We start from the raw sequence: 21060 nt of genomic DNA, 5'->3' as shown, positions 1-21060 counted from the left end.
GGCTCCTTGTAGGCATCTATAAATATTAGCTGTTGCTGCTGCTATTGTTATTACTGGGTGTCACTGATCCTGAGTCACCACTGATTATAAAATGCACCATTATTTTATATATCACTAAGAAAGACAAGGAAGTACTGCCAATTAAATTATGATCCACCAGTGATGGAGAGATGCAGCCTGATCTCAGAGATGTTAAAAAATTAAGTGCGCCTTGTGCCCTGGTTGGCAATGCTGTTTCTTAACCTGCATTCTGGTTCCACATGTATGTTTGCTGGTGAAAAGTCATTCCACTAGTCATCCATGGTCTGTGTACTCTCTGTAGGTGTGCTACACTCCAATATGAGGTTTACATTAAAAACAGGTCAAACCTGTGTGGCATGGAATGGATAAAACCCTGTATTGGCCCCAGTGCTGGGCAAGATAATATACACTCTAGGCATTCATTAATGCTCAATGAACAGACAAGTGGCTGGGAGTAAGACACAGTAATAAGAGTAGCCTCTTACTTTTGAGGTCTCCTGAAAAGGTGTTAGTTCTTTTGAAAGATTCATTTACCAGGTTAGTGAGAGATTGCAGATGAAGAAAATGCCTAAGTTTACACAATTTAGCAAATGGTAGGGCTGGGATTTGAACCCAGGTCATGGAGCTACCAGAATCTATGCCTTTACGCACTATCCTAGACTGTTTGAGGAGGGCCAAAGGATGCTCCCCAAAGACCCCCACATTGCCCCTCAAGATTTAGGCAGAAAGGGGTCATGATTTAAACCACTCTCATGGATTGGACAGGCCTCCTGGGTTCCTCAGAGTGGGAAGGTCCCGCCTGCCTGGAGAGACTGGGGGACATGTGAGGACCAGCATCTGACACTGTTCTAGAAGGAATAAGGAATCCATGGTGAGCTGTTGGCTGTTCCACTCATGGTAAGCAAGGGGTGATGGAACCTTTAATTTCTCCAGCTCACAGCTCACAGCTCACAGCTGGACTAGCAGGCAGACAGAATAACCATTTGCTTAACTGTATAACCATTTGGTTGACTACATAACTCATGGACTGACAGGGAGAGGGGGGGTTTGATGAACTGACAGTGCAGTTTCCCCACACTGTGTGGTACTGAATATCTAACTGAATCACAGCCCGCCTGGGACTGGCTGCGGCCGGCGGTCTGACAGTGTAGAAGACAGAAAGCCCCCTGAGGGACTGACATTCTGTCTGACTGCTGATCCATGATGTTTGCTGCTGCCCACCTGGGTGGCAAGATGCTTTGAATGGATGACTATTGCTAGGAATTACACCTGACCCAAGGGAGCATTGGATGTTCTGCTGCCTGACGATGTGTAAAGGAAGGCTACCCTGAGGGGATTTCAGGCTGAGCAATGGACAGATCTGTGGCCGTCTGATATAGGCAGCTGTCTATGGAGACCAGCTGACCATTCTGACCGAATCACAGCATGCTTGACAGACCGTGTACTCAGTTGGATGCTGAGAATGGCTACCTGGCTGACTGTCAACATGATTAGGGGCAGTCTAAATGAGTCACAGGCCAGCCCACCAACTGCAAGATTGAGGAGGCTGGCTGAACAAGGTTAGAATCACAGCTGCCCACATGGGTCAGAGGATACTGAGTGACTGTCCAATGGGGGCACGCCTCCCTGAGAAAGGACAGACTGCTGACCCACTGACCAGAGGGGTGGAGGCTTAATGCTACCTTTAGTTGCTGTGACTATTTGCTCTGAGAAAATAAGTGCCTGATCATGGTGGGAATGAGGGGAGAACGACAGAGTCACAGACAACTGACAGTAGACAGCGTGACTGCCTGACAGGGCTACATGAGATGCTGAGAATGCCAGCCTGGTCAGACCTAATCGCAGCCTGCCTGAGAGCGTGGCTGGTGGCTGAGGCTTCCTAAGCCGAGTGTGAGATGACTTCCCCAGAGGGATTCAGAGCACGTGCCAGGGCGAGGGTAGACGGAGAGGCCTCTGAGTGACTGCCAGTGTGAAGAAGGCAATGACAGGCTGGCTGACTAGCAGTGTGGCTGTTAGGAAGCGCCGTATGTCCTCCTCAAGGGAACTGCTGCTGGCCCGAGGGCACGGATGGCTGCTGCTTGTGACTGACGGTATGAATGGGGGGCGGGATCTGACTAGACAGTTGTGGTGACTGACCCATTGTGTGATTTGAGTTAGGACTAATTTGAGACTGAGCAGCAGTCTAGCCATAGTTCACTGTGGAAGGGGAGTCACGGTCTGCTCGGGGTTAAATTGGTGACGGGCTGCCTGACGGTGGTAATTGGAGGTCTGACAGAAGAGGATTCCCCCCCCCTCGTCTGGCTGACTGACAACGGGATTGGCTGACAGCGTGACAGACAGACCGGCGGACAGGCAGAGTCTCCAGCAACAACCGCCGCCGACGCCGCGCAGACGCACGCTGGGAAAGCGCCAGGGAGCACCCGCCTTCGGGACCGAGCGGAGTGGCGGGAGGGGTCCGGTCACGGCTTGCCGGTTGGTCCGCGGGGGCGCTGTCGCGCTGCAGCGCGGCCAATAGGCTGCGCATTCTCGGCCACGCCCGCGCGAGCTCTCTTCTCGCGAGGCCGGTTAGGCCCGAATGTCGTTAGCCGTGGGGAAAGATGGCGGAAAATTTAAAAGGTGAAGCTGTGGTGGCAGCGACGCGGGCCGCTGGCTGGGCCGGGTGGGCTGGAGGGGTGCGTCGCGGGCTCGGGGCCTCGGCGTCGGAAGCCACGGAGCCGGAAGCCTGGCGCGGAAAACCTGGGGCTCAGGGAGCATGGGCCTGGCGCGCGGGGCTGGGCGGGGCTGAGGGGAGGGGGCGCGTGCTTTGGAAGGCGGCGGGCTTGAGGCAAAGTGGGCACTCGGGAAAGGGGCGCGCGCCTCAGATCGCGACTGGACGGCGCGCGCGCGCGGGGACTTGTCCAGGAGGCCGCGCCCGCGCGCGGGAAAATCAGCCGCCGGTGACCGTTATCCGCTTGGTGTCCACGCGAGACGCCGGAAGGGGAGGGAAGGGAAGGGGACGGACCTCCTTTTCAGAGTGGGGGACAGGGGAATCTTGAGGGGAATGTATCTCAGCGAGTTAGGGGGAAGGATCTGTAGAAAGGACTCTCCCAGGAAGAGTGGCAGGGGGCTTCCCGAATAGGAGAGCTGGACTCTCCCGTGTGCAGGGAAAAAGGGATGACTTGCTTAGTATGTTGAGGGGAGTGGGCTTCTCTGTGTGAAGAAAGCTATGGGGATGATGGGTTCCACAAGTGTGAGGGGGAACTCTGAGGGCTAGGAGAGTCCACCTGTGGTCAGTGCGGCGCCAGCAGCTAGAAATATGAGTTGGGACCACATTAGTGGGGTTTCAAATACAAGTTGAGGGGTTTGAAAGAGAGAGACGTCATAGGGAGAGGAAAGCGTGGGCACAGTAGGCCTGCCTAAGTGGGGGTGGGGAGTGGGGAAGTGCACACGAAATAATTTTGCAAAGCTCTTGTAGATTTTTTTAGGTTGACATCTAGAGCATTTCATCATGAGTTTAAATGTTTGAGTTTTGTGATGGGAGATAGAAAAAATTAGTAGGAGGAGGACTGACCACATTTGGAATAAATGTTCTGTGAAATGATCTGATAAAATGGCTTCTGAAGCACATTATGAATGTGCCTTGAATCTTTGAATTGGAAGGCTTTAAAAAAAAATTTGTCTTGAAAATTGTTGGTAGCCCCAGAATGTTCCAGGTATATTTAAAAGAATCGTCATCACTCACCTATTACTGTTTGCCTGTTCCTGAATTCCTTTGGGCAAGCTTTACCCTTCACAGAAATGTGGATAGACAGAGAAAGTCAAAATGCAGTGTGAAAACATACTTTGTGGGTTTAAGGCACCCAGACTAATCTTTCAAGGAGGCTTTCTGTAATCTAATATCACTGCACAATCTCTTATTCATAATTTTGAAATCTAAAAAGCCCTAAAAACAAGTTTAGTACCATTCAGTTACAAAAGTAGACCATAAGGTGGGACTATTCAGTGCTACTATCTTGCATCTTTATTTAATGTGAAAATTCAGACTTTTGCTATAGAACTATTAAAGTGTTTGATTATGGCTTGAAGCCCTTAACCACACTGGGGGTGTTAGGTAATGTACGGGATATACCTAGAACTACACTTATAAAAAGAATTCCAAAAAAGATCTGGCCTCAGGGATTTCAGATCAGGGATCGTGGACCAGTCTTTCCCGTTTGTTTGCTGCCCTGGAGGTTTTAACCCCATCCCACATAGGCCCTTGGGGCAGTGCACCCTACTGAGATAGGGGCAGTTCTCTTTCTTTTGCAAGTGTGGAGGAGGAGAATTAGGTCTCTAACTTTAGGTATGTTTTGCAGGCAGGTTTATGAATAGTATTGAGGAAGTTGGAAGTTCTGGGAATAGCTTCCTTTAGGACATTCCATGCAGCAGATCCCACTTTAAGATCAGCTGCTCCAGGGGTAGCCTTGGACAGTAAGCATTGGGGTTGTAAGAAGTGGCACATTTTTGTGGTAGAAAGATGTTAGCTTTGGAAAGTCCTGTGGATTAAATTTCACTGACTGAGGCAGTCCTTTGGAAGTCCTAGGGAGGGCTTGGGGTACCCTCTGAACCCTGAATTCACCAGGATGCCAAGTAATTGTTTCTTTCTGGCCCTCTTGTTCTAGGCTGTAGTGTGTGTTGCAAGTCTTCTTGGAATCAGCTACAGGACCTGTGCCGCTTGGCCAAGCTCTCCTGTCCTGCCCTTGGCATCTCCAAGAGGAACTTCTATGACTTTGAAGTCGAGTACCTGTGCGATTACAAGAAGATCCGCGTGAGTCTGGAGTGACCATGGCTGGGGCTGGGGGTGTCTCAAGAAAGCTGGCTTCCTGCCCCCATATCCCTCACTACCTACATCTGTTTCCAGAGGGAATTTTCTCCTCTGATCTTAAAAGTTGGATTAGTAGGCCCTCTTCTCGTCTCCATCTTGTGGAGAAACTAAGTGAATTTCTGAGGAAAGCAGGAGCCAGGACGAATTCTCAAATAAGTGTCTCCTCACCTCCCTAAAAATACAAACAAGTTGTAAAGATTGAGCTGCTGAGCCTGCAAGTAGAGATGGGGGAGAGCTCATGGTTATTGAGCGCTTTCAGTGTGCCAGGCACTTACTCTCAGAAACTCATTTAATCCCCCCAACAATTCTGTGAAATGGAACTGTAGTCATGGCCAGAGGAGGTAATGGCAGGATAGTTAAGAGAACAGATTGGCCCCAGCATGCTTGGGTTCAAATCTTGGCCATGTAACCCTGGGATACTTACTCACATTCTCTGTACTTCATTTTCCTGATCTGTAGAATGGGGATGCTTAGTAGTTATCTACCTCATATAGAATTGTGAGGATTAAATTCACTAGTAATACTTCTAAGTTGCTTAGAACAGTACATCCTTAGGTAACGAATGCTAGAAAAATGTTAGCTCGTTTCCCTATTTACATATGAGGAAACTAAGGTCCAGCAAAGTTAAATAACTTGCCCAAGGCCACACAACTAGGGAGTGGCAGGTTCAGAATTTGTACCCAGGATGTCTAACTAGAATCTGTGTAGTTAAACTTTATCCTATAACTCTCTCAGCATGAAAAGATCCCTCTGGCTGCTGTGTGGAGAATAGACTATAGGGGCTAGGGTGGAAGTGGGGGAATCGGTGAGGAGGCTACTGCCACAGTCCAGGGCAGCAATGATGGTTGGATTCTGGATGTAGTCTGAAGGTGGGGCTGACAGTATTTGCTGAGGGTGGATGTGGAGAGTGTGGAAGAAAAAGGAGTCAAGGATGACTAAGGGTTGGGGCCTGAACAGCCAGCAGGAGGGAGCTGATGTGAGGGAAGGCAGAGCAGGGAGTAGGTTTGAGAGATTAAATTAAAAAGTTATAATTTAGACAGAGTGGGATTTGAACCTAGTGATCCAGATTTTATTGCTTGAGCTTTTTAATCACTGCATGGAGTCAATCCAGAAAAGGGTGGGGAGTGGTTTGGGTGTTATCCATCAGCTTTGGGATGGAATTCCCACAAGGTCTGGCCCAAGTGTCTCACCACTTACGGTGTCCCTATTCCCCTGCCCCCCCTTCCCAACAGGAACAGGAATATTACCTGGTAAAATGGCGTGGATACCCAGAGTCAGAGAGCACCTGGGAGCCACGGCAGAATCTCAAGTGTGTGCGCATTCTCAAGCAGTTCCACAAGGACTTAGAACGCGAGCTACTCCGGCGGCATCACCGGTCAAAGCCACCCCGGCATCTGGACCCAAGCTTGGCCAACTACCTGGTACAGAAGGCCAAGCAGAGGCGGGCGCTGCGACGCTGGGAGCAGGAGCTCAATGCTAAACGCAACCATCTGGGACGCATCACTGTAGAGAATGAGGTGGACCTGGACGGCCCCCCGCGGGCCTTTGTATACATCAATGAGTACCGTGTTGGTGAGGGCATCACCCTTAACCAGGTAGCTGTGGGCTGCGAGTGCCAGGACTGTCTGTGGGCACCTGCTGGAGGCTGCTGCCCCGGGGCATCACTGCACAAGTTTGCCTACAATGACCAGGGCCAGGTGCGGCTGCGAGCTGGGCTGCCCATCTACGAGTGCAACTCCCGCTGCCGCTGTGGCTATGACTGCCCCAACCGCGTGGTACAGAAGGGCATTCGCTACGACCTCTGCATCTTTCGCACAGATGATGGGCGTGGCTGGGGCGTCCGCACGCTGGAGAAGATCCGCAAGAACAGCTTTGTCATGGAGTACGTGGGAGAGGTAGGGAGACAGGACCGTGCATGTGTGTGTAGCTCTTCCCACCATGTGTTTCCAGTGTGTGTCCAGCTCTCCTCATGGTGTGTCTGAAACTTCCTTGCTTTCCCTGTGGGAAAGGTGGGGTGGGGGTGTTTAACCCAAGTACTAGGGACATCCTGGCAGCAGAGATCATTGCAAGCTGGTAGTTAAAAGCACATTGGGTTGACTTCATAAGGGTACCTAGGGAAGAAGAGAATGGGAACTGAAATCCAGACAGTGTTCCTTTTAACAGGCAGTGTGGTCTGCACAGGGTTTTGTCACCTGAAAAGGCACTTCCTCTTCTCATTTTACAAGGGTCCAGATTATTGCCAAGCAGTGTCTGCCTGGAAGGAGCACCTTTTACTAATCTGTACAAAAGGAACACAGTCTGCCATAGGACATAGACATGCCTTGCGGAGGTTGGCTGCTTCCTCCTCTAGACATGTAGGACACTGGGGAGAGGCCGGCTATATTAGGCAGGCTAGGCATCATACCAGACAACCTGCAAATCAGTGGTTTTGCACATTAGAAATCTATTTGCTCTTATAACAGTCCAGCATGGGTGTTTGAGTGGTATCCTTCCACACAGTGGCATGGCCAGCTAGGCTTTTCCCTTCTTGTGCCTTTGCCATCCCTGAGAGCCTCGGAGCTGCCTCTAATTTTCAGCTTTGCCTGGCAAGTTGGTCAAGAGTGGGGAGGTTTCTAATGGGCCAGGACTGGATACAGTGCACATCATTTCTGCCCACATCCACTGGCTGGAACTAAGTCACTGGCCTTACCTCTGTGCAGGAGAGAAGTGTGATTTAGCCATGTGCCCAGGTGGAAAACAAGGGGTTTCGGTGAATAACTAGCAAGTGTCTGCAACAGTATCATGTTCTAAGGTGGAAGGCTGTGGGCATTTGGGGTGGAGCAGTTCTTTGTTATAGAGGACCATCTCATGCATTGGGGAACATTTAATATCCCAGGACCTGGACCATTTAAATCCATGAGTGTGCCCTGTCATGGTGACAACCTCAAATTCCTCCATATTTCCACAGGTCTCTTAGGGGTCGCTGTGGTTGAGAAGTGACAGAAATTGGCCTAAGGGACACACTGCTGAGGATGTCCACACTGTAGTAATGACATTGATGAAGAGGAGAGTCTCCCACTCTGATGAACTATGAAGTAGACAGGGTCATAGCCCCGGGGGCAGAGACAGTCTAGAGGCAGAGCTGTCCATACTGCACAGGACCCTGACAATCGATGAGGAGATATCTATACCCCAGATAATCTTGATGGTCTGGTGGAGGAAATGTCTACACGTCAAAGGACCTGTCAGTCTAGAGGGAGGAGGAGGTGGTCACACTTCAGAGGGGTCCTGACAGTCTACAGGAAGAGGTGTCCATGTCCCAGAGTGACCTAGAGAAGGAGAGCAAGCTCTCTATATACCAGAGGACCCCGCTGGTCTGACTTAGGAAGTGTCCACATCTACACTGTCCTGATAGGAAAAAGAAGTGTCTTCACCCCAGGATTGTGACAATCTAAAGGAGATTGAGTCTATGCCCAAGATGACTCTGATAGCCTGGAGGAGTCGTCTACACCTTCAGTGTCCTGACACTCTGGAGGAGGTATATAGATCTCAGAGGGATGGTAATAGTGGGGAGGAGTTGTTAACACCCCAGAGGGATGTAATCAGTCTGGAGGATATGTGCACACTCCAGAGCCTCTGCCTGGAGGAGGAAGGTGTCCTGACCCCACAGGAACCCGACAGTCCTAGAGGAAGTCCAGGGCAGGTAGTGTCTCTAGCCTCACTCTACTGTACTGATGAGCTCGAGGAAAGGCTGCCTACAACACAGAGGATCCTGACAGGTGAGGAGGAGGAAGAGTCTGCAGCCCTCAGGCACCCCAAAGTCCCCTGGGCCGGGTCCTTTTCTGGCTACCCTTCTTTAGTATCCTTATCCTTTATGCTGCAAACATTGGGGTTTCCAGGGCCCTCTTGCTCCCTGTTTTCACTCTTCCCACTCTCCACACGTTCTTTCTGAGCTATTTCTTGGCTTACCTCCTGCCACATTCAGTAACTTCCAAGCCCCCCTCCAACACTCTAAGACCTGTGGAGCCTCCCGATGGCAGCAGAGGCCCCCAAACACTACCAGAGCCAAACTCATCTTCCTACACGCCCTTGTGAGAAGATAGCATGGCAAAGTGGGCAGGAGGGTGGACCCTGGAGCCTGGCTACCCAAAGTTGAATCCCACGTTCACCACTCATCAGCAGTCACTTCTTCTCATGTCTCAGTTTCCTAATCTGTAGAATGGGAATGATAATAGCACCCACCTCAAACACTTGTTATAAGAATTAAATAAGTTATGTGTGAAGCACTTAAACAGTATTCAGTATACAGTAAGTCTTCAATAAATGTTAGCTATTACATTCCAAAATTCAGAAAACCAAAAGTTTTTTTGTAACCCATCTGCCTGTAAAAACTAACTGGACCTGACTTGGGCCTATTTATAGTCTTAGTGTGAATATTCATAAATTTCATTGCAGAAATATTAATTTACTTGATTATGTGGTTCTGTCTCAGACCCTACCTAGTGTTAGGATAATTGAGGGCACACACCCCATACCCGTTCACTATGCTATCCTTCTACAACCTGAACAAGGCATTCACTCTCCTACCTTCACCTCTGCACCAACGATCCCTGCAGGTGAGCTGCCCTTCCTCTCCTTTGTACCTTTCCACCTTCCATCAGAACATCCCCACCCACCCAACAGAGAACAGCTTGTTTTATCCATTCTAAAACATGCATTTTCTTTATATTTTAACAACTCTGAAGTGACAGCGAGTCCTAGTTTAATTAAACGATGGCATATCGTTTAACGAGCAGCAGTTTTTCCTTTCTTGGGAAAGGGCATATAAGAGAACACCTTACATTTTGACAAGATACAGGGCTCATAACCCCTCCTAACACTGGTTTGTGTCCTCACTAAAACAAAACCAGAAACACCTTTCATATTCCTGATCTAGGTGAATCTTTACAACAACCTCTGTCAAGCTAGGATTATTGTCATTGTCATCCCCAATCTACAGATAACAGAACTGAGGCCCAGAGTGTGTAGTAAAGTGCTCAGTGTCATCAAGCTAGTCAAGTGGGTAAAAAGAAAGGCCCAAGCGTCTAAAACTGGTACCCTGCTAGACCTGGAGTTTTTTTGTTTGCTGTTTTTGTTTTGTTTTTTGTTTTTTTTGGCTGAGGAAACAGGCACAGGGAGAGAACATTCAGGATCCCATATCTGGGAGGGGGCAGAGCAGCACCTGGACTTTGAGTCTTCAGGTTCCCATGTCAACACCCTTTCCAAGCTGCCAGCTTATATAGCCCAGTCATTCTGGAGAGTTGCTAGGCAGCACGGAGGGACATGGACTGATTTGTTCTTGAGTTCTCAAGGTGGCCCAACCCTTACAGAGGGAGACTGAAGACAGAGAGAAGGAACGGTTTGTGCCCTGGAGGGCTTGCAGTGTGACTCACTCCTGGTGAGACTAGGGGAACAGGTAGGGGCAGAAGAGGAAGAGGAGACTGGGGAGGTTATGGGGCATTCCCTCTGGCTGAGGAGGGGCTAAAAGGAAAAAGCTGGCTCAGTCACTACCTAATATTCTCCTGAGCCCAGCAGAGACTGCTCTTTGATCCCAGGGCTTCAGAGAGGTTGTTGAGGATCAGGACTGGGAGGTTCAGGAAGGCTGCACAGAGAAGTAACATCTGTTGGAGCTGATGCCACAAGAAGAGTGTGTTCTTTAGAAGGTGGAGGGAAATCTGCCTTGATGTCCTTAAATGCTTCTGTGCCTTCTGTTGTATCCCTCAGGAGAGTCCCTACTCTCCAACCTGGTGTCAAAGCCCTTTTATGATCTGCAGCTTGCCTTAGAGGTGTCTCTATTCCATTGCCCCTTGAACCCTAAGCACTCTTGCACTGTGGGTGTCTGAGTCCATGTCTGTCACCAGATGGAGAGGCAGGACTGGACCTGGTCCCTGTGTCTCCCCAACCTAACTGACCCCTGAAAACAGGGATCTGGCTTGGTCCCTGTGTCTTTAGCGGACAATGACTCCTGAGCCCTGGGACCAGGCACAGGGCAAGCCTCATAAAAATCCAGTGAATGGATGAGTGAACAAATAAAAATTTGGGTATAGGGGAGCCAGATTCCTAAAGGAAGAGCTGGAGTGTAGGGCAGTGAGCATTGTGACCTGAGGGATAAATCTTGGTCTTCTGAAGGTGTTGCTGATAGCATTTGGCAGGGAGCAGAGGCTGAAGGTGATGGTGTAAAAGGTAGGGAGAAGACAGGGCACTGGTGTGGCCATCCTGACTAGAGAAAATGAAGGGTAGTCAAGACTGGAAAGGGACAGATTTGAAAGTAGAAAGAACATGGCCACTGGCTAGCATGAGGGTGAGCAAGGAAGGAGGCCAGTGGGGTGGATCCAGTGTCAGCAGGGGGCTGGTGATGGGCATTGGGTCTCCAATGAAGGGAGAGGGAAGGAAGATGGTCATGGTAAAGGGAAGAGAGTATTTGAGTTTCCTGTAGGATCACTGCTGGAGAGAGGAGAGGTCGCTGGGCTAGGAAGAATAAAAAGATATTTCTTGCACGTCTGCTGTGTGCTGTACACTGTTGGCACTTGTCTATGAGGGGTGGGCAGAAACCCGAGAGTGGAGAATGAGATATGCTTGGTCTGGAGGGAACCCAGGCTGAGGAGTGGGCAGTCTTGGGTACTGTGAGACCCTCACCCAGGGATGGGCATGATCGGCTATACTTGGGGATTGCCAGAAGGCTGTGGTTGTCCCCAGGGGGAAGGGGACATGTGGGATGGAGAAGAGATTGGGCGGGGGGTGTGGTGGGGTGGAGAATCCATCAGCAGCATTTGGGAGGCAAGAACAGGTCAGGGTTAGGATGGTGGAGCAGCTTCATGTTTACTGGGACAGCAGGGGACCCAGCCTGGGAGGAGATGCCTCCTGCTGTCTTAAATACCAGTTGTTGGCACTGTGCAGACTCAGGGCTTAGGGAGGCAAGTGCTTGTCTCCTCTTTTCATCTTCCAAGTTTTTGTCCTCAGCCTCTTTCTTGAGATCTGAGACTCTCAGGGGTCTTGGTCTTCTCTCCTGACCTAGGTCTTTCATATTAAGCTTCAGTCTCTGTTTCTCTCTCTCTCTGCCTCTAGCTCCTGTCTGAGCTTCTCTCCCATTCAGTCTCCCTTTCCCCACCAGCCCAGGGCTCTTTCTTCACCTTGTTTTCCGTGTCCTTCTTGCTGCTGTGTGCATGGCTGTACTCTGGCTCTCTTCTCTTGTGTTGGGTCCTGCAATGCCTCAGGCCCTCTTGCCCTGGATCAGCCATCCTTTCTCGTTCTACCTCCCTCTGTTGAGCCCTGGGTCTTTTTCTTTCTTGCTCTTGATCTGGGTCTCCCATATCTCGCTATAAGTCTCTCATGATGGGGGTGTGTCTGTCTGTCTGTCTGTCTGTCTGATGACTGGACCTTGTAGCCAGCCTCCGTCCACCATTGAGAGACTCCCCAGACCATCCAGAGTCCTGAGGAGGGATGAGCAGCAGCCAGCTGAGGCCCAGCCCCCTGAGAAAGGCTGACAGATTCTCTGCCTTACTGCCTCTCATGTGCCCATACCTGCCAGCCCTGCTGAACCAGCCACATGGGTGGGAGTCCCTTCCTCTTCACTTGTTCTTCTCCTCCTGGGGGGCCAGGTGCTGTGCTGGCTTTCCTGAGCCTTCTTGGCCAATCCCCACTCCCCTGTGGCCCTCTCCCCAGATCATTACCTCAGAAGAGGCGGAGCGGCGGGGTCAGATCTACGACCGCCAGGGTGCCACATACCTCTTCGACCTGGACTACGTTGAGGACGTATACACCGTGGATGCCGCCTATTATGGCAACATCTCCCACTTTGTCAACCACAGTGTGGGTACCCCGCAGGTGGGTGGGGGTTGGGAGGAGCAGGCTGGGCCCCTCCTCACCCTCCCACTGTTCGTTTTCTCCCAGTGTGACCCCAACCTCCAGGTGTACAACGTCTTCATAGACAACCTTGATGAGCGGCTGCCCCGCATCGCTTTCTTTGCCACAAGAACCATCCGGGCAGGCGAGGAGCTCACATTTGATTACAATATGCAAGGTGGGGGTGGCAAGGGACTGGGGGCAGGGGCACATAGTGACATGGGACACAAGGATCCCTCCCCAAGGGGCTTTAAGATGCTCTGATTCTCAGTTTCCATTCTGGACTCCCGGACCCCTTGGTGGGGGGGTCCCCTCATTCCCAACCCTAAGACACTCGTACCAACTTCTCCCAAGACTCCTGGGGGAGGATGTTTGGCTCGTTAAGACACTTCTCCTGACTCCAGTCTTGTCTGAACTTCCCTAGTCCCCCAATCTTCTCCGCTCCTCACCCTCTTTGGCCTTCCTCATTCCAAGCCTCTGGACACTCTGTGGCCTCCAACCAGTCCCCTACTTGACAGACTAGTCACCTCTGAGACACTCAAGGGGGGATCTTTGGCAGGAGAGTTCAGATGCCCCTCTGGATGCCCAGGTGACCCTTTATTCCTGGACCTATGCCTGACACAACCTTCCTGCTTCTCCCCTACAGCCCCCTGCTTTCCTCACAACCCCCAACTCCTGGCCATCTTCCTAACACTTAAACAACCTCCAGTGCTGAGCTCTGGCCCTAGCCCCAAACCACAAACTCCATGACCCCCAGCTGACCCAAATCCCAGACCTGCTCCCAGCCTCCAAGATCCCTGGGTCTCTCATGGTAAAGGGGCAGCGGGACACTTCACTTAGGCCTTCTAACAAGTCCCCTCCCTGGCTGTGACTCCACAGTGGACCCCGTGGACATGGAGAGCACCCGCATGGACTCCAACTTTGGCCTGGCTGGGCTCCCTGGCTCCCCCAAGAAGCGGGTCCGTATTGAATGCAAGTGTGGGACTGAATCCTGCCGCAAATACCTCTTCTAGCCCTTTGAAGTCTGAGGCCAGACTGACTGTGGGGGGCCTAAAGCCACCCATCCCACTCACCCACTACCCATCGTTCCCCTCCTATTGAGGAATGACTGCCAGAGCCTCCTGCCAGCCTCCACCCGCCCCCACCTGCCCGGTGTGTAGGGGTTGCAGTGAGGACTGACTCCAGGAATTCCCCTCTTCCCACAATTTATCAACACCAAGACTTTCTGCAGTTGGGATTCATGGCCTATGAAGGAGGTACAAGGGGTGAGCCCCAACCCAGCCCCAGAATAGAAAGTTTGTTTTTGCACCTGCTTCTGCCTAGAGCTTGAGAGATCTGTTGCGGGCCCTCTCCCTACTGCCCCAAGAGTGTGGAGAAGTGGCCCCAGGGCAGGCTGACATTAGAGCCCAGACTTCCCTGCCCACTTGATTCCCTTGCCACAGAAACTTTGTGCTAGTGAAAGAAAGGGAGTCTCCAGGGCTGGGGACTGAGGCTGGTTTGTGCTCATGCTTACATGCAAGCTGCACATCTGAGAAGTAGATAGCCACATGCCACTGGAAGGGGAGTGGATGCCCATGGCCTACTGGCCAATGAGAGGAAGGCAGACTCTCCCTGCCTTTGGGGTACACAGAAGGTGCCTAGGGCTCTCAGGAGCTTGCAGGGTGCTGGTAGCCCCGCCCTGAGGTGTGGTAACTGCTGGGACTGCTCAGAGCTGGAACCAAGACCTAGCTAGGCTGTAGATAGCACTTAGGACAAAACTGTGCATTGATGAGGTGGTGATGAGGTGCCAGGCACTGGGCGGAACACCTGGTCTACATGGATTGTCTCAGGGAAGCCTTGAAAACTATGGAGGTGGATCCCAGGAAAGGACCCATGTGGTAGAAGGCCAAGTACAGGCCAAGAACTGAGGGATGGGGATGGCTTACCTACGAGGGTGTGGTGAGGTGACAGGGAAGCCCCTGCCACCTGACAGCCCCAGATCCCAGCCCTTTGCATTTACCTTGGGTTCACTGGTCTCGTTACCTGCCCACAGATGTACAGAAGGCGAAGGCTCTGATGGCTGCCTTGCCCCTTGCTTCCCCAAGAGTTTTTCTCTAGGAAGCCTTCCCTGACTACTTGTGCCCAGAGTGCCCCTATGTGAGAGTGTGTGCTCTGCTACCAGATGCCAGATCTGTGTGGCTGTCTGTGTGTCCTGTTCCCTGCCCCCACGTTAACTTTCAGGCATGGACTGAATCTGGTTCTCCTCTTGTATATTCCTCCGCCCTACCCAGCCTGGGGTAGGCATCAATAAAGTGAGTTGTTGACTGAAAAAACCAAGGTGTGGGGATTGAAGACCTCACTTGGTGGAGGTTGGGGGGATGAGAGGCGGGGCAATGAGAGGCTGGGAGCTGGGGTGCCCAGCGACATGTTCCTCAAACCTCGGCCATTTGACTAGAACACCCTATAGTGTATCACCTGCACCACTATCCCCCCAAAAGTAAATGAAATCCATTGCTATAAATGGACAAACCATTATCATTTGCCATAAACAAAAATAACCTGAGGAAAAAATACAGTGGAAATATAGAAATATACAATTCTAGCTGGACCCTCCCCACTCTTAGAGGCTTTGAACCCAAAGCCTGCCTACTCCATTTGAATAGAAAGTCTGTGCTTTTAGTGTATTTATATTTTCTGCAAATATTTATTGAGCACCTAATATGTGCCAGGGTAGAAAGTGGAAAACAAGGAGATGGCATTTCAAATATACTTGTTTTCATCATCCCTCAACCTGAATGTGAGCCTGTGCCCTTTGTTTTTGCTCAGATCTCACATGCTGTAACAGATACCCAAAGATTTCAAAGACCTGACACACAGGTGACAGAATCCTAAATAACTCAGAGACCTCTACACACAGGGCACCTAGGCTCCCAAACATCTCATAGAACATATACCCTTGGGATTGACCCCAGACCTCAGAGACCTCACATCTTGGACACACATATTCATACAGCTTGGAGATCTCATACCTGGATACAGGCCCTGAATAACTCAGACTGCACTGAAACTAGGGGACCCAAACTCCCAAAGAGCTCCAACACCTAAATGCTGCCTCCTACATTGGGATTTGGATCCCAAACACATCAGAGTACTTTTCTGGGATAGAAATGAACAAATATCTCAAAGATCTCACAACCTGGGATACTGCTACCCAAGTTATTCAGAGCCTTCGTACCCTAATCATCTATTCCCAGACTGCTCAGAGCCCTCACATCCTGTGACAGATCCCCAAACAGCTGAGATGTCACCCTGGACCCAGCCCAAACACCAGAGAGACCTCATATCTGGAACACAGATCTCTAATTCCAAAACCTTACAACTTAGACACAGACCCCCAAATTGCTCAGACACCCTGGAAAATATGGAGCACTAAATATCCCAGAAACCTCACTCCCTAGAACATGATGCCACAAACAACTCAGAGCCTCAAGTCTTGCACACACATCCCCAAAGAGCTTAGAGATTTCACAGCCTGGAAACAGGTCCTGTTCAGAGAATTCTGACCTTGGGAAACAGATCTATGTACAGCTCAGAGACTTCACATCTGACACAGACCCCAAAATAGTTCAGAGTAGGACACCCGAGGAAAGACTACCAAACACTTCAGAGTCCTTGTATTTTATAACCCACACATCTGAAATTCTGACTACAGACCCTCACAATGCTCAGAGACTCCACGACTGGGAATACAGACCCATCAATTTCTCAAGAGAACTCACAAACTGGTAGAAAGGTGGACAAAATTCAGAGACCTCACAACCTCTTCTTAGACCACCAGATAGCTCAGAGACCTCACACCCTGAACATGATACCCAAGAGTTCCCAAATCCCACACTCTGGAACATAGGCCCTAAACCAGCTCAGAGACCTCACACTCTCAATACAGATTCCTGATCAGAGATGTCATGTACTGGACACAGACTTCCTAAAAATAGCTCAGAGCCTTTGTATACTGAGACCGATCCCCAAACAGCTCAGAGGCCTCACCCACTGGTTCATGGAAGAGCTCAGAGACCTGATATCGGATACCAATCTTCTACATAGTTTAGGGACTTCACACCCTGTGACAAAGACCCCAAATGTCTCTGAGATCTCACATCCTGGACACAGACCCCAAATGGCTTAGAAATTTCACATCCTAGGCTCACGTCCCCAAACAGCTCAGAATCTTCACACTTCAAACACAGACCTCCAAAAAATTCAGAAATATACCCTGTACTCAGACCTCAAAACTGTTCATGGAACTTGCCTTTTGTACTCATATCCAGAAAGATTTCAGACACCTGACACTCATGGACACAGCTCACCAAACAGCCTAGGAACCTCACATTCTTTGCAAGGTCTGCCATAAACAGCAGAGAGACCTCATAACTGAGACAAAGACCCACAACAGCTTAGGGACCTCATGTTGTGGACACAGGCTCTCAAACAGCTCAGAGAACTTCTAACCTGGGAGACAGACACAAAAACAGCTCAGAGACAGCACAGCTGGCTACATATGCCCACATGGCTCAAGTACCTCACATAGGACAGAAATCCTCAGAGAATTCATTAACCTCACAATCTGTAAAAGACTCCATAGGTTTTCCAGAGACCCCCACATATCAGACATACAATGCCAAAATGCTCCAAGTTAACAAAACTTACACCCTAGGACATAGATCCTTACACAGCTCAGAGACATAACCACCTGGACACAGACCCCCAAACACCCAAGAGGTATCATAAACTGGTAAAACCCCAAACTACTCTGAGACCTCTAACACTGGAAATAGGCCCCCTAATAAATCAGAGACCTCATACCCTGGAACTGAGACTCCCTCAGCAGGAACTACCTTGCACTTGGAGACACACCCCAACAGTTAGGGACTTCAACACCAAAGGGATATGGAGATCAGAGATCTCACACTCTGGGACACACCTCAGAGGCCTGAAACAATAGAAAGACTTCAAACTCAGGAAACAGATCCTGAAACTACTCTGAAAAATCACACCCAAGGACAAAACCCACAATATCATAGAGAACTCATTCCCTAAGATATGGGCTCAAAACCATTCAGAGGGGTGACATCTTGAGTACAGACACTCAAACACATCAGAGTCCTCATATGAGGGTCACAGACCCTCATACCTGTAAGGAGAAACTTCTAAATAGTTCAGAGATACCATACCCTGCACAGAGACCACAATGGCCAAACAGCTCAGAAAACTCACTAACTGGCATGCACATGCGCACGTGCATGCACACGTGCGCGCGTGCACACACACACACACACACACACACACACACACACACACACACACACCCATTTGAAAGCTCAGAGGCCACAACACTGGAACAAACCTCAAATGAGTCAGATAGAGCACACCCTGAGACTGAGACCCCCCAAGAGGAAGAGACTTCATACCTGAAAATATATCCCAAATAAGTAGGAACTCTCAAACCAAAAAATCTCAGGGGCCACATATTCTAGGACAGTCACCCAAACAGCTCAGTGAACTCACCCTTGTAATGTAGGCCAGAAAAAGCTCAGAACACTTGAATCCAGGATTCGGAAACTCTTCTGAGACTTAGGGTATAGATCCCAAAATATAATTCAGAGAATTAATATGCTGGATGCAGAGCATCAAATAATTCAGAGACCTCAAATCGTAGGACATACACACCCAAACAGATCAGGAACCAGTGTTTGTATCCTGGACATACACCAACAAACAGGTCGGGGACCTCACACTCCGGGACACATACAAAAGAACAGCTCAGAGAATTCAAATTCCAGGAAATACACACCCTAAAAGAACAGACCTCACATCCTATGACATACACACAAACATATCAAAAACCACCCAAGCTGAGATACACACCCACAAATATTTCAGAGAAATAGCATCCAGGGACACATACCTACAAACAGATCATAGACCTCAATCCCTGTGGCATATGCACATAAAAATATCAGATACCTCACGTGCTAGAACATACTCCCACAAACAGATCAGAGCACCTACGTCCTGGGAAATAAACCAACGAATGGATCAGGGACCCCACATATTGAGACCTACACCCACAAAGAGACCAGAGCCACAGATGGATTGGAGACCACACAGTGTTGACAAACATACAAGAACAGACTGTCACAGACTGAGATATATAGCCACAAGAGATCAGACATCTCACATCCTGATGTACATCCACAAACAAATCACACCCTGGGCATATACCCGTAGATAGCAGAACTTACAAGCTGGAAATACAACTAAAAAAAATTAATGAAAGACTTCTCATTATGGGATATGAACCCAAAAAGAGGTCAAAGAATTCAGGTCTTAGCACATACACCCACAATCTCAACAGAAATCTCATATCCTAAGACACATCTGCAAAACAGCATACACCATGGACATACACCCGCAAGGGGATCAGATACTGCCTACCCTGCAATATACATAAAAAAAAAAAAAATCAGAGAGATGCACATTCTAGGAAATATACTTCAAAATCCTGGGAAGTACATCCACAAAGAGATTAGAGACCTCAAACCCTGGGATATACACCCACAGTTGGGGATTTTACATCCTGGAAGAAACAGCAAGAAACAAATCAGAGACTTCAAACGCTTGATAATACACATGAAGAGATAAGAGATATCACATCCTGGGACATACAGCGACAGATGTTTACAGACCTCGCATGCTGGGAAATATGCACAGGAACAGATCAGAAACCTCACATCCTGGGACACACACTCTCAAATAGATCACAGACATAAGATCCTGCAAAACATACCCATAAACAATTCACAAACCTTGCATCTTGGAACATACAATGACAAACAGACCTCACATCCAGGGACTGTACCCACAAAGAGAATACAGATAACAGATCCGGAGACACACCCAGAAACCTATCAGATGAAATCCTGGGAAGATAGCCATCAACAGATTAGAGATCTCCCACTGACAAAATACACACATGAATGAGAGAGACATTCTGGAATGGACACCCACAAGCAGCTCAGAAAAATCACATATATTGGGATATACACCCACAAACTCCTCAGAGATTTCATATCTTTAGATGTACACCAACAGATTAGACACCCCCAAAACCTGCACATCTCACATGGAAACAGAGCAGTCCTCACATATAGGGAAATACACTCACAAACAGATCAGAGGGGTCGCATCCTGGGATGTACACAGACAAAAAGATTAGAGACTTCGCAGCCTGGACACAGGTCAGAGACCTTCATCTAGCCAATAGCTCAGAGACCTCACATCCTGAAGCATACAAAACAAATAAACAGATCAGAGACTTCAAATCCTGCAACATACATCCACAATCAAGTCAGACACTCCATTTGCTGAAAAACACAACCGGAAAATACACCAGATGGCAAACATGACATCTGTGGTACAGCCCACAAAGAGATCAGAAGATTCAGCATTTTAGCTTCGAATATCTCTCTAATCTCTGCTTCTACCATCACATCACCTTTTGTGACTCTACTTCCATCATCACATGGCCCTCCCTGTCTTGACTTACACAGTCACTTAGTCTTTCCTGATCCTAAATGTCCTACCTCCCTCCTTGTGATTACAGTGAGCCCTCTCAGGATAACTGGCCCATCTCAGGATGCTTACCTACTATGTATCTGCAAAGTCCCTTTTTCCAGGTAAGACAGTATATTAACAAGTTCCAGGAATGGGGTGAGGACACGTTTGGTGATGCATTATTTGAGCAAACAGAATATACACACACAAATAAAAAGAAACCTCACATCCTGGGACATACACCCATGACACGCTTAAAGCCTTCACATCTGGAGTCATATACCTCCGAAGAGATCAGAGACCTTCTACCCTGGGACAAATGTGCAAGAGATGAGGGAGCTACATATTCTGGGACATTCACCAAAGAATATCAGAGTCCTCACACTCTGGGAATAAAATCCACAAAAACATAAGAGAACTCACTCTGTACTATACACCCACTAAGAGACCATGGACCCACTTGCTAGGACCTCCAAATAGACCAGACCTCTAACTCTGGGACATTGTCACACAAAGAACAGGAAAAAAAACCTACATTCTCTGACACACACACACACACACACACACACACACACACACACACACACACACACACACACACACACACACACACTATCAGGGACCTCACAAACTGGGACACATAACCACAAATAGAACAGACCTCATATCCTTTACAAACATATCCAAGACACACAAACAGATCAAAGACCTAATCTAAGAAATACAACCCAAACCACACCAGA

The 21060-nt window shown here is 49.2% G+C and overlaps 1 protein-coding gene across 1 annotated transcript; it reads left to right on the top strand.

Annotated features, from left to right (window-relative positions):
• The first annotated feature begins 1594 nt into the window (after positions 1-1594).
• SUV39H1 (suppressor of variegation 3-9 homolog 1) lies at positions 1595-15036 on the top strand. The gene is made up of 6 exons (XM_011386230.2): positions 1595-2637; positions 4662-4807; positions 6097-6759; positions 12545-12691; positions 12773-12902; positions 13604-15036. The coding sequence occupies exons 1-6, from the start codon at positions 2619-2621 to the stop codon at positions 13735-13737; spliced, it is 1239 nt and encodes a 412-aa protein (XP_011384532.1). The 5' UTR covers positions 1595-2618; the 3' UTR covers positions 13738-15036.
• The last annotated feature ends 6024 nt before the right edge of the window (positions 15037-21060 follow it).

This window comes from Pteropus vampyrus, unplaced genomic scaffold (genome assembly GCF_000151845.1).
Source record: "Pteropus vampyrus isolate Shadow unplaced genomic scaffold, Pvam_2.0 Scaffold984, whole genome shotgun sequence".
Taxonomy (NCBI): Eukaryota; Metazoa; Chordata; class Mammalia; order Chiroptera; family Pteropodidae; genus Pteropus; species Pteropus vampyrus.
Note: the sequence above shows the minus strand (reverse complement) of the source record. Positions and strands in the feature narration are given on the sequence as shown.

What these genes read in the sequence shown, in the direction of transcription:
- SUV39H1 (XM_011386230.2), top strand. An exon ending in TCATGGAGTACGTGGGAGAG is followed by an intron (nt 6,760 to 12,544) that starts GTAGGGAGACAG and finishes CCCTCTCCCCAG; the next exon opens with ATCATTACCTCAGAAGAGGC. An exon ending in CCCACTTTGTCAACCACAGT is followed by an intron (nt 12,692 to 12,772) that starts GTGGGTACCCCG and finishes GTTTTCTCCCAG; the next exon opens with TGTGACCCCAACCTCCAGGT.